The 25,109-nt window shown below is 41.9% G+C and overlaps 2 protein-coding genes across 3 annotated transcripts in view; both read right to left on the reverse strand.

Moving 5' to 3' along the window:
* Window positions 1-2,015: 2,015 nt before the first annotated feature.
* Window positions 2,016-11,531, reverse strand: Arl6ip1 (ADP-ribosylation factor like GTPase 6 interacting protein 1). Its single transcript, NM_198737.2, has 6 exons — window positions 11,441-11,531; window positions 8,809-8,942; window positions 8,243-8,362; window positions 4,882-4,999; window positions 4,331-4,415; window positions 2,016-3,583 (listed from the first exon to the last, which is right to left on the reverse strand). Exons 1-6 carry the CDS (start codon window positions 11,474-11,476, stop codon window positions 3,465-3,467), a joined length of 612 nt encoding a protein of 203 aa, NP_942032.1. The 5' UTR covers window positions 11,477-11,531; the 3' UTR covers window positions 2,016-3,464.
* A 1,901-nt stretch (window positions 11,532-13,432) lies between these two features.
* The window catches only part of Smg1 (SMG1, nonsense mediated mRNA decay associated PI3K related kinase), a 101,761-nt gene continuing 90,084 nt past the window's right edge, over window positions 13,433-25,109 (reverse strand). For both annotated transcript variants that reach the window (NM_001427295.1, XM_039101163.2), the window contains 8 exons: window positions 24,288-24,440; window positions 23,880-24,059; window positions 23,015-23,242; window positions 21,813-22,024; window positions 21,553-21,659; window positions 19,106-19,285; window positions 18,918-19,024; window positions 13,433-17,713 (listed from right to left, as the gene is read on the reverse strand). In NM_001427295.1, coding sequence (NP_001414224.1) covers window positions 17,636-17,713; window positions 18,918-19,024; window positions 19,106-19,285; window positions 21,553-21,659; window positions 21,813-22,024; window positions 23,015-23,242; window positions 23,880-24,059; window positions 24,288-24,440 — 1,245 coding nt within the window. In that variant the 3' untranslated portion in view covers window positions 13,433-17,635. The remainder of the gene's footprint in view (window positions 17,714-18,917; window positions 19,025-19,105; window positions 19,286-21,552; window positions 21,660-21,812; window positions 22,025-23,014; window positions 23,243-23,879; window positions 24,060-24,287; window positions 24,441-25,109) is intronic.

Raw genomic sequence — 25,109 nt, forward strand, 5'->3', positions numbered from 1 at the left:
TCTCACCTCAGGGGAGTCTTCAGCCCAGTCGTAACACACCCCACACATTGACCACTGACTTTCCCAAGGTTTATAAGGATTTTGAGCACAGGTCTGACTGTATTTCAGACTGACCTCGAACTCACCATCCTGTCTCAGTCTTCTAATTCTCCTTACATAGTAGCGTCATGTTCCCTTACCTTGTTCTGCTTCCTGAGTACGTGCAGCATATTTCCCCTTAACATCTATTAATTTGGGGGCTGGGGGTGTATTTTTTTGTTTTTTTTTTTATAGATTTATTCATTTATATGAGTACACTGTAACTCCCTTCAGACACACCAGAAGAGGGCATCGGATCCCACTACAGAAGGTTGTGAGCCAGAAAGTTGTTACTAGGATTTGAACTGAGTGTTTTTGTTTTCATTTTTTTCTCCAAGAGCCCTGGCTCTATGTAGCCCTGGCTATCCTGGATCTGAAGACCAAGCTAGACTTGAATTCAGAGATTCGCCTGCCTTTGACTTCAAAGAGTGTGAGTGCCAGGATTAAAGGCATGCACCACCACCCCAAAAAGTTTTATGCATATATTTTATATTTGAGTGTATGTTTCCTGCAGGCTAGAAGAGGGTATCAGATCCCATCATAGATGGTTGTGAGCTGCCATGTAGTTTGAGGAATTGACCTCTGGAAGAGCTGCTCCATCTCTCCAGTCCCAACATCTCTCATTTCCAAGGGCTATCCATAGGAGGGACATAGAATGTTCACCATCTTGGACCAGATACCAGGAGTCAAGGAGCAAAATGAGTAGCCAGAGAGATAGACAGCTAATCAACATAGGGCCTCAGTCACACTGGGTAGCAATGGGATGTGCTCTGGGGATGTAGGTTACCTGGAAAGTTGCTATAGCTTCTCTTAAAGGACTTCCATAAGCTTAGCTCTTAACAAATGGTGAGAACTGATATTTGTCTCCATTTCACAGATAAACGTGGACCCAATAGGAAGGCTTCAGGAACTCAGATCACAGAAGCAGTGAGGAGGGTGGTAGTTAACTGAGATGCAAGTTAGGTTTTGTGGGGATTTGGCTACCTGATCCCAGTGTCCTCTTATGTGGCCTTGGTGTGCCACAGCATCTAGATGGCCCCACGCTCAGAGGACGGGTGTGTGTGTGGGGTGGGGGAGGCATTTGTGTAGAAATTGGTAAAGAATGTGAGGTGGCTGGGCTAGAGAGAAGTGAAATAAAGAACCCTGTAGAAACTGACATTTGTGACTTGTTAGAGGCAAATTAGAACCTGGTGAAAGATGAGCTGCTGGCATTTGAAAATCTACACCTTACAAACTTTTAAAAACTAGGTTGTGTGAAGTGACACAGGACGGTTTGAGGTGAAGGCAGCAGGGCCAGCAGTCCAAGGCCAGCCCAGGCTTTCCATAAGCCTGTCTAAAAACACCAAAGGCCCCAGACCTCCTGGGCACAGGGAAAGTCAGGATCCGTTCTTTCCTTCTTGGCCCAGCTCTTTAATGTCTCCATGTGAGCCCTCCAGTTAGGAGAGCACTCAGATGCAGCTGACCTGAGCAATTACCAGTTACCACCATTGGTGTTTCCTTTTGTGATTTTGAACTTTTGAAGTCTTCCCATGTAGTCAAGGTTGGCCTCATGAGACTCCAAGCAAGCAATTTCAAAGCCACAGGATATGTGATGGTCTTTGCTTGAACCTCCAGAAAGGGATCCATGAAAGAGTAAGTAGAGCCTGTTCCCAATGAGACCCCAAGTTATAACACCCAACTTCAGGCCAAATTTTAAAAGGCAGACAAATGTCACCTACTGATGATTATCAACCGCCTGCTTTGGAAGCAGAAGTGCTTGCTTTTTTGAGCCTCTACTGTTCCCTGCTGGTCCCTCCCTCCTGTCCTAGGGTCCCTCCTCTTCACTGTTTTCCCTTTCCATCGGACATGGTGTACCTTAGAGAGCTGTAATAACAACTGGGAGTTCACTAGTCAGATTCATAAACTCAAAAGTTAACAAAGGAAGTGAGACAAATAGGTTCCAACTGTTTTTTTTTTTTTAATTTTTCCCCTTTTACCACAAAACAAAGTAGAAGAAATGATTAAAACTGCCAAAGTAGTTAACTAGTAGAACATGTATTAGTCTCACACACACATATACATGTACACAGGAAGGAAGGCAGGCTTATTTACAAGAAAACGTGTAAAATCAAAGTGGGTGTCAGGAAACATTGAAAAACAAACACATACATGCTACAAGAGGCACCACTGAGTACAGTGCTAGGGAGGGGAGTGAACAGAGGCAGACAGACAGGTTCAGTCTTCACAGCATCAGTGCAATGGATCCACAAACCATGTTACAGCTAGTTCATGGGTTAAGGAGCTGTTCCCAAATGTGTCCTATTTGGCCCTCAGAGGTTGAGTTCTGCAGATTCCGACTGCTCTAAAAGCCTACCTACTGAGAGGGCACATGATCACAGTAAGCTTAAGGAGTTGCAAAAGCTATGCAGACCAAAGTCACCGATCAGCAGTCTGCTCTCAGCTGCAGCCCTGCATTTTTCTGAGAAATATCAAGGGGAAAGTCAAACACCAGTAAACACTGTCTCTGAAGTGCAAAGCTGGAGTGACTGAAATACAGCCAATACTACGAAAACAAATCAGATTTTCCAGGCTTTTAAAGCCTTGTTTTTCTGGTCTTAAATATTAATAGATAATCTAGTTTTCTACTCAGTGAACAAAGGATACTTTTATCCTTGGCTGGCTTAAAGTCACGAACATTTTAAGTCAGCTTAAATCCAGAACAAAAACACTGCTAAAATTCCCAAATACAATCTTCTAGAAGCTTGTTGCTCAAAAGCCATTATGGACTAGGACTAACCTTAAGCAGTGCAAGGGGAATGTGAGGTCAGTCAAAGCCTGTCAGATTCCTCGAGGGAACAAAGGGGCAATTTGCTCCCTGAAACTGTTGAGTTTCGTACGAGAGAGGAGCTTCCACACACTTGGGTGAGGAATTAATTTTATCTTGTTCCATGGGTATTCTCCCACGGTGGAAAATCAGGAATGAATCTTAAGTGGTCTCTTCATCAGAAGTGGTAAACCTGACCTCTGTACTCAAAGACAGTCTGTTAAGCAGACTGTGGAAGCAGACAGTAGAACCAGCTTCCTGTAGCCACAGACCACTACCTTGAATATAGCTAAAGCAAACATCGACAATTATGCAAAGTCACAGTTCACTGTACAGAACAGTAGAGTTCACCACTTTAGTATTTTAAAGGAAGTTGTCAAAAATAAAAACTCAATAAAACAAGTCGTACTGACGGGAATGTACCCAGCTACACCTGGCACTAGACACAGCACGGAGCCTGGCCTGTGAGAATCTCTATTAGCAAGGGCAGAATGAGGGAAGCAAAGAGCCACTGCAACATTTCAGTGTCCAGCCAGCACCGGACAACTGTCCCCAGGGCCAGGGCACACTCCACGCAGCCACACTATTCGTTTTTCTTTTCTTTTTGCTTGAGAAGCTTGTTTATCTCCCTTTTGGCCATTCCAATGTACTTCAAGATGATTCCATGTTGGTTTAGTCCAGGAAGCAACAGCACAAAAGTCACTAGAAATTAAAAAAAAAAAAAAAGTTGAGGAGACAGTATTTAACTCTCTGGAGATGACCACAGTTGAAAGCTGTGGAGAAAGTGGCAAGTCACCAGGACTCAGCCCAGCACTGCAGCCAGCCAGCGTGCCTCCCGACTGCACTCACGCTCACACGTGCACTTTCTATCGCATCCTCTTTGTTCACTTCCTATGAGGCTTCAGTGAACTCTGGGAAAACAAAGGCAGCCTTTTTTTCTGTTAAGATTTTTATTTTGTGTGTATACACAAGTGATCTGCCTACATGTATGTATGTGTGCTACGTGTGTGTCCAGAAGAGGCCATCAGACTCCCTGATACTAAAGTCATTAGGCTGCTGTGAGCTAGGAATTGAACCAAGCAAGGGTTTTAACCACGAAGCTCTACCTTAAGCCCTGACTTGAATTTTATGTAGCCCAGGCTGGTTTTGAACCTGACATGAAGCATATAGATAGGTATGACTTTGAACTTCTGCTCCTTCTGCATCTAGGTCCTAAGTGCTGGAATGACAGCTTTATCGAGTACTGGGTATCAAACCCAGGCCTTGGTGACACAAGGCAAACAGTCTTCGAACTGAGCTAGGTCCACAGCACAGGCTGGAGTCTTTCATTCCCACCTCACTATACTTCCACAGGCCCTGGGAATGCTCAATCTATTTAATGACTGCATACTACAGTCAGACTTCCCTGCTAAGGTAAGATGCAGGTGTGATGTTTCTTCAATGTCTTACCAATCAGGTAGGTGAGAAGCAGGTTGTGGACTTGCTGTCCCACCCAAGCAACCGCAGCAAGAGAAATGATCATGGTCATGAAGTACTGGCAACAAAAAGAGTAACAACTTGTCAGCAACCAGCGGCAGACTGAGCAGGGCAACTCTGCAGCATGACCACGCTACACTGTGCACAGGTGACCACAGCCCCAACCCTCTACAGAGGTCCACACAAAGACCATGCTGTATGCTGCACACACAGCTTCATGTGGGGGTGTAGACAGTTTTCTTTTAAAGGCTGGGAAAATAATACCATTTTTTATTAATTTTCTTTTATAGAATGTAATTTCACTTCTTAGAATTACTGTGTCTATATAGATTTATAACATAAACTATGCTACCTTCCCACTTAGCAACTTCCCACCAAAACCAAAGCTAAGATATGAAACTTGTAAGTCAGTATTACACAAAACGGTAGTAAGTATGGAACTTTACTCCTAACAATGCTGTCACTAGGCTAAAATCAGTGAACTCATGATTTTGCTTCACATTCAGTAAGTTAAAACAAAATACCATTTTAGGCTTTTCTTCCTTTAGCGTAAAGAGGCGTTTCCACCAGCCCACAGCTCTGCGTCGAGTTTTTACTAGATTACTGCAGATTTCATGAAATCTTTGCTGTTGTTCAGTGGTCCTAGAAAAGGGATTCCTCTTTTGTTATAAGTAAATGGCTATAGTACAATTTATTTACTTACTTAATTTTCCAAAGGCAGAATCTTATTTTTTTTTTAAAGATTTATTTATTATATATAAACACACTGTATCTGTCTTCAGTCACACCAGAAGAGGGCATCAGATCTCATTACAAATGGTTGTTAAGCCACCATGTGGGTGCTGGGATTTGAACTCAGGACCTCTAGAAGAGCAGTCAGTGCTCTTAATTGCTGAGCCATCTCTACAGCCCCAGAATCTTACTATTTGGCTGCCTCTGAACTCATTAGCCTTCTGTCTTGCACTGTAAAGGCCTAGGACTACATGCGCTAACAGTTAAGACTCTTGACCCTCCTGTCTCTAACTCCCCAGGGCTGAGCACACAGGAAGGTGCCTCCACATTTGAAAACTATTGTTACTTTATAAGTGTTTTGCCTACATCTATACACCACATGTATGCTGTACCTGGTGCATGCAGAAGCCAAAAGAGAGCATTAATGTCCTTAGAACTGGAGTTAAACAGTTGTTGAGTACTGGGAAGAAAATTCAGGTCTCCTAAAGAAGAGCAAGTGCTTTTAACCTCTGAGACCTTTCTAGTCCCCATAGTGACTACATTTTAAGTCATTATTCACAGAACAGAATTATGTTTTACATAAAGTATGCCCATGTTCATATCCTCTTTCTTTTTTACTTATTTTAGGTGTAAGTGTACATATGTGTGTACGTGCATGACATGGAATACATGTGGAGGTCAGAGGACAGCCTGTGGGAGTTGGTTCTCTCCTTCCACCATGTGGGCAGCAGGTTCCAAACTCAGAGAATCAGGCTTGGTGGCTTGCACCTTTACTATCCGATCCACCTCACCAGTCCCTGTGGACATACTTCTACTAGTTTGAATCTTGCATTGTGCCCACCAGGGCTCCGAGCAGCTGCATCTGAGTATCTGGAGGGAATAACTTCTACACCAGGTCAGCAGGATGGTTCAGAAAATAAAGATGCTTACTGCCAAGCCTGGGGACCTGAGGGCAATTTCTAGAACCCCATGGAAGAGAGAAACAAACTATAAAGAAATTGCCCTATGACTTCTACATGTGGTACATGTGCAAGTGGTAGGTGGACATGGATGAAGGAACACACACAATCTTACTTTAAGAAGTAAGTACCCAGTCCAAATTCATTATGAGCTCAGTCCCAGGGAGAGAAAAACACAAGCAAGCACTAAACAAAACGGCAGTTAAAAAAAAAAAAAGACAGGCCGCTCTAAAAAAAGCCTATTTTTCTCATTTGTAGTCTATCTCTCTGTGATTTTTATGGCACAGGTCCATGCTGAGAACCATGCTGCCCTCTCTCCTCCAGTGTGAGCTAGTAAAGTGGGAGGATTTCTCAGATCATCCAAGCTGTCCATGGCCATGGTGAGCAGTGGCTGGTGTCCCTTCTTCCCCAGAGCTTTCCCACAGCATCATCCTAGATAAGAAAAACAGACACTTGCTCCACTGATGCTATAACACTGATTATTCTCTGAAGATTTCCCTCTCGGATTAGGAGTTAGTGGACTGCTTGCTGTCTGGCTAATGTCAAGGTCATAAACGTCCCCAAATATAACAGCATGAACTCCTCATGGTAAGGGAAGAGCAGCTTGAATAACAAATCTAACAACGATCCATTATTCTTTAAGGAAACATGCTTACTTAAACCAGAGTTTAATCTGTCTCCCCCAAATTATATCGATTTGTTCTTAAAGATATGGAAGGCACACATTAAAAGCTCCCATTTCTACAGGTTACATAAGTTGCTGTTATTTGGATAAAAAAATTAAGAGTACAAGCAGAACACTAATCAACTGAATATGTCAGCTGATAATAAGAAGTCTACTGTGTTCATTATGTGTGTTTTTTCACTCCTCCAGCTGAGAGAAAAAATTAAGGGTACCATATGTTCTGGGCAAGCACTCTAGATACTGGGCTACACCTGCAGGGCCTGGCTCCATGTCTGGATCAAAACTGAGAAAGCCAACATTCCACAGGAAGCTCAAAGAGTTATTAATGTAATCCTTAACTACTTAACTATAATTTGAGGACATCATAAGCAACCATTTGAGAATGGCAAAACTAAAATCAACAGCTTATGTGTATCCAACAGCACCTACTCTCATCTTCTCAGAATACACGTGGTCAACCACCCCTGCACTGCCTTAATGCACCCCCTCAACTCAACCTTAAACATAACATCCCTCTTGGTTTGTTCTGGGGGGTGTAGCACTGCATGTGTCTGTGACAGAGTATGTCTCTGTAGCCAAGCCAAGCCCAGAGTTTGTTATGTGTTTGTAGCCCACTCTGGCCTTAATTTCAGTGTCTGTCATCCAGAGTACTGGGATTAGAGGTGTGTACCAGTCCTCACAGCTCAAAAGATCAAGCTTAAGAGTCTAATAACCTCTACAAGTAGGATTTTATCAGAGTTTCTTCTCTGTGTAGCCCATACCGTACCAGGCTGGCCTTAAACTCAGACCTCTCTGCCTCTGTCTCCCAAGTGCTGGGATTAAAAGTGCTGGGTGCACCAGTGAAGGCAAGAACAAACACCTGGGGTGTCCTTCCACCTTCTCTTAAGTTGCCATAATGACCTAATACTGTTGTGTTTGGGGAAAGTTGGTGACCATACAATGTAACACATTTAACAAGAGAATGGGCCACTGACCTTGCTTGACATGAAACTGTCCTCAAGTATACACACAAGCAAAGACTCACACACATCAAAGAGACACTTTTAAACAAGTTGAGTTCAAGGTCCACTGAGGGGGTTAGTAGGCAAAGGTATACGCTGCAAAACCTTCTGACTTGAGTTCCATCCCAAGACCCACACATGGTAAAAAACAAATTCTGGAAAGTTGCCCTCTGATCCCCACATGCATGTTATGGTGCATGTACCCCTACCCCTCAAACAAACATTATGTAGTTAAAAAAAAAAAAAAAAGAGTTCTGGAATTCTTAGTTAAATATCACCTTTAAAAAATATCCTTACTTAAGGTATAGAAATAAAACTAAATAGACAATCAAAAGCAAATTTTTGACCAAAGTGAACTAGATAGTGCACTAAAAGTTCTTGATATACATTTGAAATTAGGTATGAAATTCTTCACTTAAGAGCAATGACTCTAACTCCTAGAAGATATCTGATGGCTAGACAATCGTCTTCTTTAAGCACAGCACACTAATCATGCAGAGCCACCTACCATTTATTAGAGCCAAAAATCCTTGGTGCTAGAATGGGAACAAGGTAGTCAGCCAGGCACAAAAACATGACAAAACAGGAAACACCGGACAGCACAGATGGATCGAGATAATAGATAATCCTATTAAAAACAAAGAAAATTAACCAAGGTTAGAGAACCACAGTGGTCATTATTCCTAGTCAAAGAGGTTCACTCTTCACCCTCAGCTTCTCAGAGATGGTGCTGTTTCCTTTCTAATTTCCTCACAAAGGGTTTTCTCGAGGTACCACGGCATGATGTTGTCACAGTTAAAAAAGTGCTTAATGTAAACAACGATAGTCAAAAACTCTGGAGACCTCAATATTTAGTAGAAAATAATATAAAGCAAGAGTGTTGAAATAAGAGTTTGAGTGTCTGGAATTTATTCAACAGTATTAACTTACAATTTTACATAAGGACTACAAATTCTAGAAAGTGGGCAAGCTGCTTGAAATAAAGGCATTCCTCTTGGATTATGTAGTACAAAAGCTTCTCTAAGCATAGGCTATGAACCCTCGGAGCATTTAGCAATAGAATCTCTCACTTACAGGAACAGCAGGGAGACCACACCCATAATGGCAGGTGGAAACCAGGCTCTTTCCCACCGAAGGACTTTGTCAGCCATCAGCATCACTTCTCCCCAGCCTTGCAGCTGCTCTTCAAGACTTGCAGTCTCCACGGCCTACGCATGACCAACAGTGTTACAGTGTCACTTCCCCAATCTCAACACTTTGGTGGCTCAAGTGAGTAAAATCTTTCTAAGTCATCAAATACACATAAAATGCCTTTAACAAAACTGTTATCTTAAACAAGGTGAGTCATGAAAAACTGCACTTTTGGTACACAAACATGAAAATCCGTGGGCAGGAGAAAGCATAGGCTTTAATGGTCACTTTAGCACTGGGACACATGTCCATGATGTATCATCATACTGCCAAGGTTTCACAATGTATTTCAATATTCATGAAGGTGAGCTTAATATGGTTAACCAATATCCCCAATGTACCCACAGAGCCATGAGGCAGTGCTCAGAATATTACTAAATTGAATATTCTGTTTGCTCATTTCAGGTGGTTGGCATTGATCTGTTGATTGGTCAATTTATTGATTTAAGCCCTTCTAAATCCATCAGGAGAACTTTTCCCTTAATACTAAATACATAATAGTATTTATACTATTAATAGTATAATAGAATAACTCTGGTATTGGCAGTCACTGTGGAATTAAAGAAAACTATTCTAACCAAATTATGTGACCTCAGCACTTAAAAGTTCTCCATAATGGCTTCTTCTTGTTAATGATGGAATTTCAATTAAATCTCAAAGTTTCTCTGCATATGCGACAACCAGTCAAAAGCGTACCTTCACCATGGGCTATTGTGGCCTAGACCTATCAGGGACTTTAGTAAAGGAAGGAAATTAGAACCCAGCAGTTGCTCAGTCTGTGCAGAACCCTGGATTCAACATCCAGGAACCACAAACACACAAAGCTCAACCGATACATCAACTTTTCACAAAGTAGTATGCAAATGATAGTACGGTTGAGGCTAATTTTAGTAAAGATGAAATATGTGACTAAGAACTTCTGACGTCACCCCACACTAGAAATTCTTAACCTTTTACATGTTAAACTTCAATTAATGCTCCTCAAACTGGAAAAGGTATTCTTACAACCTCTACTTTAAGATGAGGAGACTGAGACACAAAGAGGCTAATATATTTAAATCCAGGAAACATAAGACTAATGGCCTTGCTCTCCTTAAAATGATACTGCATTGATGGAAATAGAGGCCCTCTCCTGTGGGAGTTTCCCTGTACAGCAATTAATCCTCTTACTGGATTGTTTGTTGGTGTATGTGTATTGTGTAGGGTAAGATTTAGGATGCAGGGCAGGCATCTCTATTGGATTGTTTGCTTATGTACTGTGTGTGTGTGTGTGTGTGTGTGTGTGTGTGTGTGTGTGTCTGTGTAGAGGGAATTCAAGGATACAGGGCATTCACATTTAAACACGAATACAAACTGAAAATCTTGTACAATCAAAACTGTCCCAAAGTCACTTGTCGGCACTTAGGCTCTCAGAAAAAGTGAAAAAGCTGATTAAAATCTGATTGCTATTTTCATTTCTGATATGGTCTGCCTTTTCTGGGGAATGACATTACAGGGCGGGGGGAGGGGAATGATCTTTCGTTCTTGCCTACGTGCAGTTTAAAATTTAAAACAGGGCCTGGTGATGCTCAACTGTAATCCCAGCGCTTGAGAGGTGGAGACAGGAGGATGACAAATACAAGGCTAACCTCGATAGGTCAGGATACACGAAAACCTAGCCTTAAAAAAACAAAAACAAAAACTTGTAATGAAGCAAACATGCCCTCCTTTAATACCATCTCCTGCAGCTCCTTCAAATCTGTGCTAATCGGGGTTGGGGATTTAGCTCAGTGGTAGAGCGCTTGCCTAGCAAGCGCAAGGCCCTGGGTTCGGTCCCCAGCTCCGAAAAAAAAGAAAAAAAAATCTGTGCTAATCATTTTAAAGTTGCAACCAGTCCGGTGAGTCCCTCGTCAGTTCCCAGACAAGTGCCAGGATCTCCCACTGTCCTTTCCGCATAACCCGTTTTCAGCTTCCTGCGGTGAACTCCAACCAAGCAACTCCAACAAATTCTGTGTCAGCGATAAACTAATTCTCTGTAGCAGCCCTTTGACCCTCCATCCTTGCGCCAAGTTTTAGGGAAAAAAGAATCATGATTAAAAATAATCTACGAGGGGCTGGGGATTTAGCTCAGTGGTAGAGCGCTTGCCTAGCAAGCACAAGGCCCTGGGTTCGGTCCCCAGCTCCGAAAAAAAGAAAAAATAATAATAATCTACGAAACATGAAATTAAGATCAGAGGGCAAAACAGGTAGGTCTCTCCGGCCTGAGCCGGGAACGCTAGACAAGGCCCCTTGCGGCCGAGTGCCCCAACCTGCTACCCAGGTTCCTTCTTGCCACAGACCCCTTCTCACATTTCCACACTCACGGTCCAAGCCTTGTAGTGCACGCTCCCCGGGGGACGTTGGGGATCGGCAGCAAGGACCACCACCGTGGAGATGGGCAGGGAGTCCCAGGATCAGGCCTGGCTGCCCCTGTAGTTCACCAAGACCAGGAGGTCCATCCGGGAGCTCTGGAGACAAACTGACCACTGCGACTCACCAGCAGGTTGCTGCTGCGGTTATCCCCCTCGGCCATCGTTCCAGACGCACGGTTATCAACGAGCGCGAACACACCAAACCCAACACCAGCACGGTAACCCGAGCGCGGGGGGGAACGCCCCGCAGGCCGCTTATATAGGCTCGCTGCCTTTCCCGACAGCCCTCGCGAAACTCGCTCCTCATTGGATAGACCGCACTCCGGCTTCTGGGAAGCCAGGCCAACCGGCAGCTAGCGCATGACTTGAAATCCAGGTCAAAGGAGAGTGAAGCTGCGCGGAGCTGAAAGACTCTGGCCAATCAGAGTGCAGGGGTGTGGCCCGCGGGAGGCGGAGCGGAAGGAAGCGGTTCAACCGCCGTCGCTAGTCTCTCACCCAAATCTTCCTGAACGTTTGTGGCCTCTCTACTCCCTACCTGTCTTCTGCTGTATCTCAAAGGCGCCGAGGGGCCTGTCTGCTCAGCTGAGTAGAGGATGCGCAGTGGCATCCTATGCGGAGGCTAGATGGGCAAGGGACGCTTTTAGGTTCCCGTGGCACCTGCTGACTGGAAGACAAGCGTCCCCATGTGAGCACCTGTGCCTAATGCTGCTGCCTTTTCGCCAACAGTGTTAACAGGCGTTTTGAGAACACGAAAGATGCACGAACTCTTAAAGGGCGTCATTTGCAGCCAGACTTTGGGGGAATCATTTGCGGGGCGCTTCACTTGATTGATTTGAGTACTTCAGGTAGCTAGGGGAGCGCTTCATTCGGAGGGATGGATGGGTAGAGGAACAATTCAGATGATGGAACGCTTCGAACTGATTAATGGGTGTTATGGGGAAGCCATGCTAAATACGGACTTCAACTATCTTAGATTTATATTCTTTAAAAAATAAAATAAATAAGCAAATTACCAGGTTCTTTAAAGTCCCTGGAAGTTTAAAAGAAACCTGAGAGACCACATAGTGAGCCCAAATAAGCCTGGTCCTTTCTGGCCCACGGTGGTTCTATCAAAGGGGCAATTTGTCAGACGTTTTGACCAGCAAAGCAGCTCAGAGTGTGTGTGTGTTATGGGGGGTGGGGGTGGGGGTGGGGGGTTATGACTCGGCTGATAAATCATATCGAAAATTGTAAGGCCTGGAGTTCCCTCCTTCGCCTCCTCAGTACTGAGAACAAAAGGACCAAAACAGCTGAACCAAGCTAACCTGGTACCAGGAAGTCACTTTCTAAGAGGACAGAAGAGTAAAAAGAGGGTTTTTAAAATCTGTCACTTCTACCTTGGTAACTTGGCTACTGCTTCAGAAAGCTTCAAGTTTAATCGGTGTTCCCAAAGTAAAATTTAAGATTAAATTTAGGACAGCCCCAGGTCCAAATCCAGCTCTCACTGACCTTGCAAATTGGCCCAAGGGTTATAAACATCTTTTTTTTTTTTTTAACACAAAGAGGAGTGACCTTTGAAATGTGTCAGATGATGAAGCCCGTTACACTAATCTTCCTCAGAACTTTGGCATAGCAAATGAACTCTTCCCAAATATTCTTTTCATTTCTTTCACTCAGAATAAGGGTCAAAGTTTTGTTTTAAATATTGCTAAAACTGAGCTTCATACATTCTTTTGCTATTCGAGACAGGGTTTCTCTGTGTAGTCCTGACAGTCCTGGTACTTGTTTTACAGACCAGGTTGGCCTAGAAACCAGAGATTCACCCATCCTTACCTTTGAATGGCTGTTCAAAAAGGATTTTTTTTTTTTTGAGATCTTTAAGATTTATTTTATGTATGTGAACACGTTGTCACTGTCTTCAGACACACCGGATCCCTTTACAGATGTTTGTGAGCCACCATGTGGTTACTGTAAATTGAGCTCAGGACCTCTCTCTGGAACTGCTCTTAACCTCTGAGCCATCTCTCCAGTTCTTTTGAGAGCTTTTTAATTTGGAGAGATAATAGGGGGGGAAAGTCACAAAATTGTATTCCAAAACAAACTTTCTGGGATCCACTTCAATAAATTCAGAGCCTAGATACTGTTATCTTGAACCTTTATTTTTTGAAAAACAGGTATTTCATACAATCTTTACCATGTTAATGTAAAGTAGGCAGGTGTTTTGTTTTTCAAAAGATGCATTATGGACATTTTCAGGAAGCTGGTGTTATTTACTCAACTTTTAATCTTAAATACAAGCACAAAATTATATCCATCAGAAGGCATTACAACTTAAAAAAAAGCCACTGTTTGTACAATGTTACTAAGACAAGGAAGATTCAGTTCAACTCAACTTGTTCTTAAATAAGGGTTTAAAAAAAGAACACGATGTCATTGCCACCTGACATTCCAGGTGGAAACTTAAGGGACTTGTAAATTGGAAAAAATAACACAGAAATCTGAAACAGGAGCTAAAACACACTGTCAGAAAAAGGGAAAACCACCACTGCTAATCAGCCTGTTTTAGAAAAATAAAATGTTTCAGGACTATATCCAATTCTTTACCATCTTCAAATATCCAGCTGATTTGAGGTTTTAACATTAGCACTAGAACTTCCCAGTGAGCCCCAATTCTCAAGTTTTCTCTACATGGCTGCCTTTTCAAACCCAAGCTGTTTGCTTTTTGTAAATAAACAGTGATGTTATCTAGGCCCAAAAGCAGGCGAAGTACAGTAACTGCCTCCTCTTAAATCTTTGCAAAGCACTGTGATGCTCACCAGTACTTGTTAGGAGGAATCTATCCTATCCAGGTAACTGAAGATGGAGTCTTCAGTGACTAGTGCATTAATTTTTGCCTCCTTGATTGGGGGGTAGGGGGTGGGGCAGGGTTCTAAATTACTAGCATTTTTATAAAAACAATGTTGGTCTTTGTCCGCATCTTGACACATGAAACAAAGATGCTTCAGGGTGCTAGTTCTAAGAGCTAGGATGTATGTAGCTCAGGGTTAGAAAGCTTGCCTAGCATGTGCAAGGTTCCATCCCTGCACTGCAGGAAATCCAGCTAATATTAGCAGCACAGCACTGACATCTGCTGTGTATGAATAGGAGTAGCAGGCTAGTTGTAGGTGTGTTCATTACTAAGAAAAGATTGGGGGAAAAGAAGAACCAGCTCCTTTGATTTTAGTACTGCACAAGTAAGCCCCCGAGTAACTACAAAAAGGTGGAGGGAAATAGGCCAGGAAGACTCTGATTTAAAGTACTGCCTATAATACCCCAGATTAAAAAGGACCTAAGACTGCACATCAACTCTAATATTTGGCTGCATTGCCCTGCTTGGCATTTATTAAATGGCTCTTTCCTTAAATTTCACACATCAGAACAACCACAATTAAAACGAAAAAACAATGCAGGTAACATCAAACACTGGATGATATTAAGAAATCTAATGAAGCTTAGATATAACAGAGGCAAGTGTTAAGGGCAAAGTGAAGGGAGTTTTTCCTTTGTGTTACAAATTCTTACCCTGAACCTGGGATTTGAGCTCTGAATCAGTGATCTAATAAAGTAGATCAAGATCTATCAGTTTCAAGTAGAAATCTCACACCTCAAAAGAACTCACTACCAGTGTCAAATCATCTAGCAAACTGCATGATCAGCTCATGACCATAAACAGAAACAAGACACTTTGGTAAAGAAACAGCTTCGTAGGTACTAGGCTTCAGCTTGGCAGAGATATCAACTGACTCCAGCTAGCTAATTAAAGACAACTAATCACAATACATTTTAATCCTCAAGGGTACTCTGAAATAGAAGAGGTTGTTCTGTACCCGCTGAATCTTAAAAGGGTGGAGGGAAGGAAGACAGAAGTAGAGAGTAGAGGGGTAAGGAGTAAAGAGAGGAAGAGTTGGAGAAAAAAATATCCCTGGTTTTCCATAGGTATTTTATCATGAAAGGATGACTTCAAAACTACAGCACTCTACATGATTTCATAAAAATCCCCAGTGGCCCTGGTTTTTTCACTTGAGGCTCCTTACAGAAGTTAAACCTGGAAAGGCTATTTGATCAGAAAGCCCAACCATACAAATGAGGACTTTATCCAGAGTGCAGCCATCAACAAGCTTTGAAGTCCTAGTTGCTCTTATCTTGCCCTATATATAACCACGTACTATTCTCCTCTCAAAGACCAGTTTAAAAATAAGGATGGATAGTTCATCAGAGGCACTTTCTTCTGGTTGTTTTTTAAGCTGTCTTATTTTTGCTTGGATTAAGACACCTAGTACTTCTGATGCCTGAGACTCTTGAGGAATAAAATTCACCTATTACCAAAGCAAAAGCCATTTCTGACCACTACCACCACCTACAGGGACAAAAGTCTGAGCTGGTTTTCTCCTTACAACAAAAGTTCCTCCTGGCATGAAGAATGTTTGAAAATGACACATCTTGAGAGAGCAAAAGTGCAGTTACTCTCAATGCCTCAAGGGAAGAAAATAGCATGCAAAATACAGTATGGTATCAATATTCCAGGCTAGGCTGTTTTGTGAAAATAAGGCCCAAAATCCACAAATAAAATCAAATGCAATGTGCTAGATTCTTTAACTTGTCAGTGGACACGTGGAGACTGAAAAACAGCACCTTCCAATAGTCGTAATTAAGAAAATGCTGACACTGGCATCCAACCTGTGAGGATTACAATTCAACTCTAGCAGTCAGAGAAGAGCCTTTCAGGCTTATAGAGGCTGGCAAATTAAGTGGCCACCACTAGTTGCTAAAATGCAGGGAAAAGACTCAAAATACTGTGTGCTATTCTGTGTTGATACGTGATTTTTAGCTCTATTCTAGTCTGCACTTCTATCAAGGATCAGCAGTGAGTACTGAAAATGCTAACCTGAAGGATGCCTTGATCGTGACTCACTACACACTAGTCACTCAACAGCAAGCTATAAACGTTGCAATAGGTAAACAGAACCCATTACAGGTCACAAGCTGAACTTAAAAGGTGCTGCTGGTAGGCATTACTGCATATTCCCAAAGGCCAGGTAAACTAAAGCATTTTTAATTTACACTTTAAAACAAAAGAAAATTACACTTTGTAAATTAAAAGTATCAAAGAGAAAACTGAATTAAAAAACATTTCACTCTACCTCCACCAGAACATCACTTTATTGTGAACCTGTCATCAACAACTCAAACTCCAATAGGTTCTCTATCCTGGTTGTTTAAAAGGTAAAAGATTACATCAGATCAGCTACTTTCTATGAAAGAAACTACAGCAATCACAGAAGAGGGAAAATTTGAATGACCTCCAAAAAATGCACATTGTAAGCAGAGGGGAGTGCACATGAAATCAGTGTCTGTTAGACTCATTACGTTTGGATGCACAGTGACAATTCAGGAAACTGTACATGATAGAGTCACAGATATGACTGAAATAACCAGAGTTACATCTTGTATGTGATGATCACAGACCTTTAAACAATCCTTGAATTTTCCATGTTCTCATTGGATTTGGAGAAGCTCCTGTTTCTGTCTCCAAATATGGTAACAATGTGGAGACAAAAGTTTATGAAGTGTAAGGATTGAAATAAAAGTGAGTCTGACAGCCAGCTAATCTACCAGGGCGGGTCAACGGGGAGCAGGGGAGCAGGGGAACAGGTAAGCGATGGGAAGGAGTGGGATCCATAGGTGCTTTTCTCTTCATTTCAGAAGTCAAGTTCTTCCAATGTAGTGTGTGTCTATTACACTGCTCTCCCATTTTTTTCAGTCCATTTCTGAAATTCATACAGCATAGCCTTTTGGTACTTAACTGGTCAACCCGACCAGTACTGTTGCCGAGCAACAAATGTTTCTCGAGAATCTGAATGCAACAACTCTTCCGTGGCTGTGAGTTCTTCGCGGCCCCAATTTTCTCTGTTTCTGATCGGGGTTTGTTTTCCTGGATTGTACACACAGGGTCAGGTGGAATGGAGTTCCAAGTCACTCTGTGCTCCGCAGCAGCCCGATTTCTTTCTCAGCTAACCTCCTGGCACGTTTGCAGCTGTTCTGTGGCAGAAAGACAATCTCCGTGTGCAGGCAGTGAGCTTGCTTTCTTCACCTTTGACCCTGGCCATGGTGTTGGGCGTATCCCTGAGTGCAGCTGTCCTGCAGGATTCACTTCCTAGTACACCGAGATTTCCTAGGTTTCCTCAGAGTAAGCCCCCAGTTGCATCACCACCGACTGTGATGTGGCTTTGGATGCCTGAGGCTGAGTTGATTCTGGTGGATGTCTGACCTCGCTTAACCAGACTCATCTACTGTCTTGCCATTCACACCCAGGCTGTCCAACCTTCATACAGCTGAGCCAAGTTATCTAGATTAGTTGCTTCCTTAATGACATAGTCAACCTGTGAAGATAGGTAGGACAGAATTGAAAATCACTGAGAACCCAAAAGGTCACATTTCACATGCCAATTGCAAGTTTCTAGTCAAACGAATCACCCAAAGCAAGAGAGGTTATACCCTCGTAGCAAGAGGTGGCACACGCTCTTCATGATCACACATGATGCAACAAGCTGAGTGGTCTTAGGAAAGTCAGAACCCTCAGGACTTTAGGAATGTGAAGAAGCCCACCCACCCCCCACCACCATTTACTTTCAGGGTGGGTTATACCATGAAATGCTCTGCTTAGAACAAAATAAATGATGCCAATGTGGGTAAGTAGTGGTTAGTCTAGGTACAAAGTATGGCATCCCTACAACTTTCCTGTGACTTTAAACATTTTTCAAAATAAACAACTAACAGCTGAATAGCTCGGTGGTAAAGTATACCTACCTAGCACCTGCAAGGATCAATGTTCAATCTCTAGCACCCCGGGGCGGGGCGGGGCGGGGCGGGGCTGGGCTGGGCGGGGAGTGAGATACAGATACAATAACAGGAGAAAACATTGGACAAAAACACACAGGTATTTATTTATGGGACTAAAGAGTCTACACCTCCAAAAATTATCATCCTCCCTTCATCTGATACTTTCAGAATCTTTAAGGTGAGAGTTAACTTGAGTGTGGTGGATGATTAGAGCAATAATACAACTTAAATTTTTTTTTTCTTTTTTTCGGAGCTGGGGACCGAACCCAGGGCCTTGTGCTTGCTAGGCAAGTGCTCTACCACTGAGCTAAATCCCAAACCCATACAACTTAAATTTCTATGCAAGAGACTGTCCAAAAGGAAAGGACTAGATAGTGAAGAGTCAAGTAGTGAGCATTTGACAACTTTAGAGCAGTGTTACCAATAACCTTCTGAGTACTGAATGAAAGATTAAGGGGCTAATTTCTCTTTTTATCATCAACATTCAATGTGTGCGCATGTGTATGCATGCACGCACATATGGAAGTAAGAGGACATCTTGAATGAGTTAGCAACCTTTATTCTATCATGTGAAACTGGAGCTGAACTTAGGCTGTCAGGCTTTGAGGCATATGCCTTTACCCAATGAACCATTCTGCCAGGCCAAGAGCCTATTATTTCTTGATAAAGTAAGGAAATGAGTAAATAAGATCCTTGAGCCTACCAGCAGCATTAATACATAGCTTAAGCTTAAAAAGTAGTCACCTGCTCAGCAACTGACATCCTCCTGTTTGGATCAACATCTCGGCCTTCTAGCTTGGCTTTCACTCTCTTCCACACACTCACTGCATAGGAGTTTCTCTCTTGCACAGCTATGAAGCAATGACACATGTAAGTCAAACCAACTCATGTGTATTATAGAATTATAAGGCATCTATACTCTAACTGATTACCTTTCCCAGTTTTAGGGTCTCTGATAGCCTTTTTGGGACTACAGGCGATGCTCTTGCCAGTTCCTGGGATGGTGCTTGGTGGAGTATCTGCTGATGTAGCCAGATTTTTCTGAATCAGCTTTTTAGCATTCTGAGACATGACATCAGGCTGAGTCTTCTGGCCAGTGTTACTCCTAACCGCTAAAGAGAAAAAAATTGGTGGCTCAATTTGCATACAAACAGAAATTGGGGGTTAATGGGGGTGGAGTGGGGGAGGCAGCACACACACAAGGCATGGCTGATAGAAAGTATTCCACAGTGCTCGACCTTGAAAATGAACTTGATTTTATAATGTTTAGAATCCTTATCCCACTGTGATGGCTCATGCCTTTCCTCCTGGAACTCAGAAGGCAGAAGGACCTCTTGAGTTTGAGGCCAACACACCCATGCACAACTAAGGTGAAAATCATCCAAGGTTGACCTCTGGAACACACACCCCCCAACCCACACATAATATGCACACAAGCATGCATGCAAGCACGCAAGCAAGCACGCACACACGCACAAACCCACTACAAAAAAAAATAATCCTTAAAAATTGGGAGACTCAGTTCAGAAGTTTAGAGTACTTCCTGCTCTTACAGGGTTCTGGTTAAACTATCAATATTCACATGGTGGCTTACAACCATTGGTAAATGGAAATCTAGGATATCAGACCAAGACCTTCTTCTGATCTCTGGGGACACAACGCAAGAAAAACAATCATACATTTAATTTAAGAATCTTAAGCAGGGGATGGGGGGTTTCCTCACCACCTGGCTAAACCATTCCTCCCAGCCAATCTCAGTTCCTCAGCAATTCCCTGAAAACTGTAGAATGGCTCACCAGGCATATCATAGCCACCACACATAACTGGGTCTCAGATCAGTGAATCACTCAACCTATCAGTCAAGCTTCTTCTTGAAATAAATGTTTAAATTAAACACTGAGATTCACAACTGGACAATATCAGAGAGTGAGAAACTTAGAACATTCAACCCTAAATGTATCATCCCCCTCCCCTCCGCAGAAGAGGTGGTGGAAAGACCATAAAAGTCAGAGGGGGTAGATGATTCTCCAAAGTAAACAGCACTTCCCAGATACGACAGGGCAATAGAACTCATATATTTCTTTGTTTTATTTGGTTTTAGATTTTGTGTGTGTTCTTTTGTTTTTGACTCTTTTTAAGAGAAAAAATATGAAGTTGGTATAGGGAGGGGGGAAATCGTCAAGGAGTTGGGGAATAAGGGAAGAAAATGGTCAAAGTACACTGAAGGAAAAACAACAATGACAAGAACACAGGAAGGAAAAGAAAAACTGGTGGCCACATCTTGCATCCAGTTCCCCAGAAGAAGAGGCAGGAAAATCTAGGCTTTGCAGTGAAACGCTATCCTTTAAAAATAAGTATCAGCGGGGTTGGGGATTTAGCTCAGCGGTAGAGCGCTTGCCTAGCGAGCGAAAGGCCCTGGGTTCGGTCCCCAGCTCCGGAAAAAAAAAAAAAAAAAAAAATAAGTATCAGCATAGAACAACATACTTTTTGGGCATTTATAAACTTTACATCAAGCAATTATTAACTGGAAAAAAGAAATAATCCTAATATCTATGTGCTAATGTATTTTTTTTTAAATCCCTACAAATATACATAGTAGTTTTCATGTCTTAATTTGGACAGAAGGCTCCAAAAAGCTATTTGCCATATTATTCTATTCTAAAGGTCTCAACAAGAATAAAATTTTAAATCATAATTAAAAGTAAGAAGCTGGGCATGTGGTGCATATCTTCAATCCCAGCACTTGGGAGGCTGAGGCAGATCAAGGCTAGCTGGTGTACATAGTGAGTGCCAGAACAGCCACAGCTATGTAGAGATAGCATCTAAAAGTAAACGAACGAATGAATAAATAAAATTTAAAAAAGGAATAAAGGGAGGGAGAGAAAGAGGAAGGGAAGGAAAAAGGAAGGAAAAGAGAAATCATTTAGGCCCCACTTGCAAGCCTCCTGATTTGGCCTCCCAAATATTGGGATTATAGACATGTACTACCACACTTGACCTTAGTTATTCTTTGTGAGGGAAATCAATCTACTCATTCTTAAATTAAAAAAATAAAAACAAAAACAAAAAAAAAAAAAAACCAGTATTAAGTCTCAATAGATTTGCTGACTTCTCTTTCTCGGTTTGGTTTATTTGTAAAGGTTTTATGCCATTTTTACCCCCACACCCCTTGCGTGTATAGCACACAGGGAAAGGACAGTGTAGGCATCAAATCTCTAGGAGATAAAGTTATGGGAAACTTTTGATAATACCAAAATCTACTGAGGCAGTATGTGGCAGTGTTAAACTCTTTTAACTATAAACACAATAAACCTCACCCATAGCTAAACACCTAACTATATGTAAAACATCAACACATCAGGATCAGGATCTTTCATACCTGCAGCAAAGGACGGCTGGTAAGTAGCAGATGATGTTGGACTTGAACATTCGTTTGCTGCGTCGGTGACTAAGGGTGATGCAAAACTCACTAAATTATTATAGATACTGAAATACAAAATTTATGAAATATTTATTTATGGAATGCTTTGCCATATGACTTTATAAACATGAGCAAAACTAGAAATGAAAATGGCAAGAGATGAGTGTCTCATGCTTTGCTTCTACCTCAGTAGAGCCCCAGCCAGGGTGCACCCTTACCTCTGGCTTTGTGTCTTCAGCTCTTTCAAGGTGGGAGTGATTTCCTGCAGCATTTCAACATGTTCTTGACTTCGAACCTGACCCATGGCCTGGACCAGTGTGAACAAAACCGTCTGAATGTTGTCTTGCCATGATTTGTACTCGGCCAGGAACTGCCTGACACTGCTCTCATAGGGGATATCTTCAGCATCTGCTAGAGCGGCCTCTTCGTCCTGCCGCCAAAGCATAGACCATTAGGCACCAGGCAGACAGCTACCCCTTCATGAAGAGGTAGCAAGTGATCTAAATGTCACTGTGTTTAATCTGCTTACTATAGGTCAGTTTTCTTTTATTATAGAATCTTTGTTTCTAACACCAAATAAAAAGAAATACCAAAATGATTGTTGTAATTGGTCTTTGCAAGTTTGTGAGTTCTTTATCCCTCCAGTTTCACCCCTTATCACTAGGTAAAGGAAAGAGAAGGCTAGAGGGAGGAGAGAGATAGAGATCCCTGAATCTTATTTCTCCCTTGTTTCTTCTTTGAGCATGACTATTAACAACCATCAACCTCTTAGGGCCCTAGCATTTATATACCCTCTGAAAAGTTCTCAGAATTCCAAATGTCACACAATCACAGAAACTATCTGCAGCTAGCAAAACCATGCTCCTGTTAGAGTGCTAGGCACTTCATAGTCAGCTGCTCTGTGAAACAGCCCCATATCCCCAAACCTGGCATTAAAGTGAAAAAACATATTCTTCTATATGTTTTTTAAGAAACCAAAATTCCAGATTTCTCACTACAGACTGTCCATTTTGTAATGACAAAGTAATTTAATTTAGCCTTTTCTGTGAATGCATTTCCTTATTAACCAGGCTGAATAGGGTTCTGGAGGGAAGAGACCCTATGTTGTAGTTCATTCACTGTGGGTAGTTCATTCACCTTGGAGGTATGCTCTGTATGTTTGGAAATACAGGTGGAAAAGAAAAGACTGAAAACCAAAATACCTGCTCCATGATACTCAACCAATTTAAGCCTCGGATTTCATCAGTACAAAAATCAAGAATGCCTGCTTTAAAACATAGTTGATGAAAATAATACATTTTGATGCAGTTACAAGCAAGTTGCAAAATGTAAACAGAGAAGCTATTTTTGTTTAAAGTGTCACATCTGTCCACAAAGCTATTACCTTGAGACAGGAAACTATGCCAGTGGGATTCATTACCTTAGCCATGGCTTTCAGGAGATGTTTTACATCTCCAAGCTGCCGGTTGTGACCCGTGAGCACAGTCTTTACGCTGTCAACCAGGCTCTGGATGGTCTCACAAACAGTCTCGATCTGCTGCTCCTTCTCTGTCTGAACAGCCCTTTGGGTGGACATATCCTGGGTCAACTGTTTATGTGCTGATAAAAGCCACTCAGAACTGCCAATAGGATGTTCAAGAGTCGTGTCCTAAATAGAACAAGCATTAATCCACTTGGATTAAGTCCTATCATAACCATCAGTAAGAGATACAAACTCTCAGTTGTTGGCTCTTGATTTGATGATACATAGAAGACAATACTTAACAACTTCAAGTCTGTATGAAGAATTCTAATTATTCTGCATATCATATAGGATATAAATGCCTGAAATACATAATGCTTGAAAATCAGTAATACAGTTGGAATGACAACTATCTATAACCAGGGCTCTATCTTACCCTAACTTACTCTTTGAAATGAAGACGACAAAACGTCCTAAAACAGCCTAAACAAATCTTTTCAACAACACTCAAAAACACTGAGCACACTAACTTGGTACTTTCAGGCTTAGCTCACCTTAGCAGCCATACCCTGTTCTACTCTCCTGGCACACTGCACACAATACTATACACATTTTGCCCCCTTCAAAACTTTCACTTAAGCCCCAGTATCTTTTTCATTCAACATATTATTGACCAGTCAAGTTCCATGGATGCTAAAAGCAAGAATAATCACTGCATCCCTGTAACAACTTGTTACATATATTCAGTCTCCAAAAACCATAACTTTAATTTAGGTTACTGGCCTTATCATTTCAAACACTAGGTTTCTCCCACAGGACTCACCACTCTCTGTAATAAACGAAGCTCTAACTCAGAAACTGAACTGTTGAACTGTGATGCAAATGAACACATCTGCTGACACCGTTTGATGAGTTCAAATAAGGCAGCATCCAGGCTTAAGGCTTCGGCAGTTCTTGTTCGTAGACTTTCAAAATGAATGATATTGCTGCAGAGAAAAGTGACCTGCGAAGAGAAAGCCCACATTGGGGTAGAAAAAGTGATGATGTGAAAAACAGCACTACTGACACCTTTCTAGAATCTGAATTAGAATTGGTCCTAAGAACTTACAAAGACTGAGTGGTACATATTTTAATGTCAGTATTTACAAGATCTGGTACAACTACAAGTACCTGAAGACAAAGTTCAAATATCATAATTTTGAAACAGAAGCCTAAGAGGAGCATGTAGTACCTGGTTTGCTCTCTGGCTCTCTTTGAGAACAAGATTTCTTCTTTCAGCTATTGTTGCTTCAAAATCTTGTAGTACTGGTGCCAGGGCAGGATTGGCACCACCTGCCCACTTCAGCCGCTGCTCAATGCTTGCTTCAAGAGCTGCTAGTTTCTCCTGTAAAATCCAGCAGAAACCCTGAGCCTTTACCACTCTCTCCACTCTCTATTTGTTAAACATTTTATGGACAGATTCCGGAGTAGTATGGATGGGCATGCTTAACTTAGAAAGCATGTCAAATAGCTTGGTTTCAGAGCTCGTTTTGATTTTGAGTACTTAAGGGACAAAGATGCCTGGGTAAGAAAAGACTGACTTTTGATTTACTTAAAATCTGTAACACTTTCATGTTCTTTGGGTTTTGCTTAATTTTTTTGCAGTGTCAGTGATTCTTTTTTTAAAGCAGTTCTTTTTTTTTTTAAATATAAAGTATTTTTTTAAAAGATTTATTTATTTTCTGTATTTGAGTACACTGTTGCTCTATTCAGACACACCAGAAGAGGAGGTGAGATCCCATTACAGATGGTTGTAAGTCACCATGTGGTTGCTGGGAATTAAAACTCAGGACCTCTGGAAGAGCAATCAGTGCTCTTAACCACTGAGCCTTAGAGCAGTTTTTTAAAAATTAAATACAGGGGCTGTTGGCTAGGTCCAGGCTAGCCTGGCCTACAGGTTAAGAACCTGTCGTCACTATGCCAAAAAAAGAGAATAAATAATAAATAAAAATTGAAAAATAAAAACATTGTTGGAGATATACATAGCTGAGAGGTAGAACTCGTGCCTAGGAAG

This window comes from Rattus norvegicus, chromosome 1 (assembly GCF_036323735.1).
Source record: "Rattus norvegicus strain BN/NHsdMcwi chromosome 1, GRCr8, whole genome shotgun sequence".
NCBI lineage: Eukaryota > Metazoa > Chordata > Mammalia > Rodentia > Muridae > Rattus > Rattus norvegicus.

Excerpts from the sequence above, each read along its gene's own strand:
- Arl6ip1 (NM_198737.2), bottom strand. The coding sequence starts at position 11,476 with ATGGCCGAGGGGGATAACCGCAGCAGCAACCTGCTG. Across the intron at positions 8,943-11,440 it reads ACCGCAGCAGCAACCTGCTG|GCCGTGGAGACTGCAAGTCT; the intron begins GTGAGTCGCAGT and ends GGTCATGCGTAG. Across the intron at positions 3,584-4,330 it reads GCTTCTCACCTACCTGATTG|TGACTTTTGTGCTGTTGCTT; the intron begins GTAAGACATTGA and ends TTTAATTTCTAG.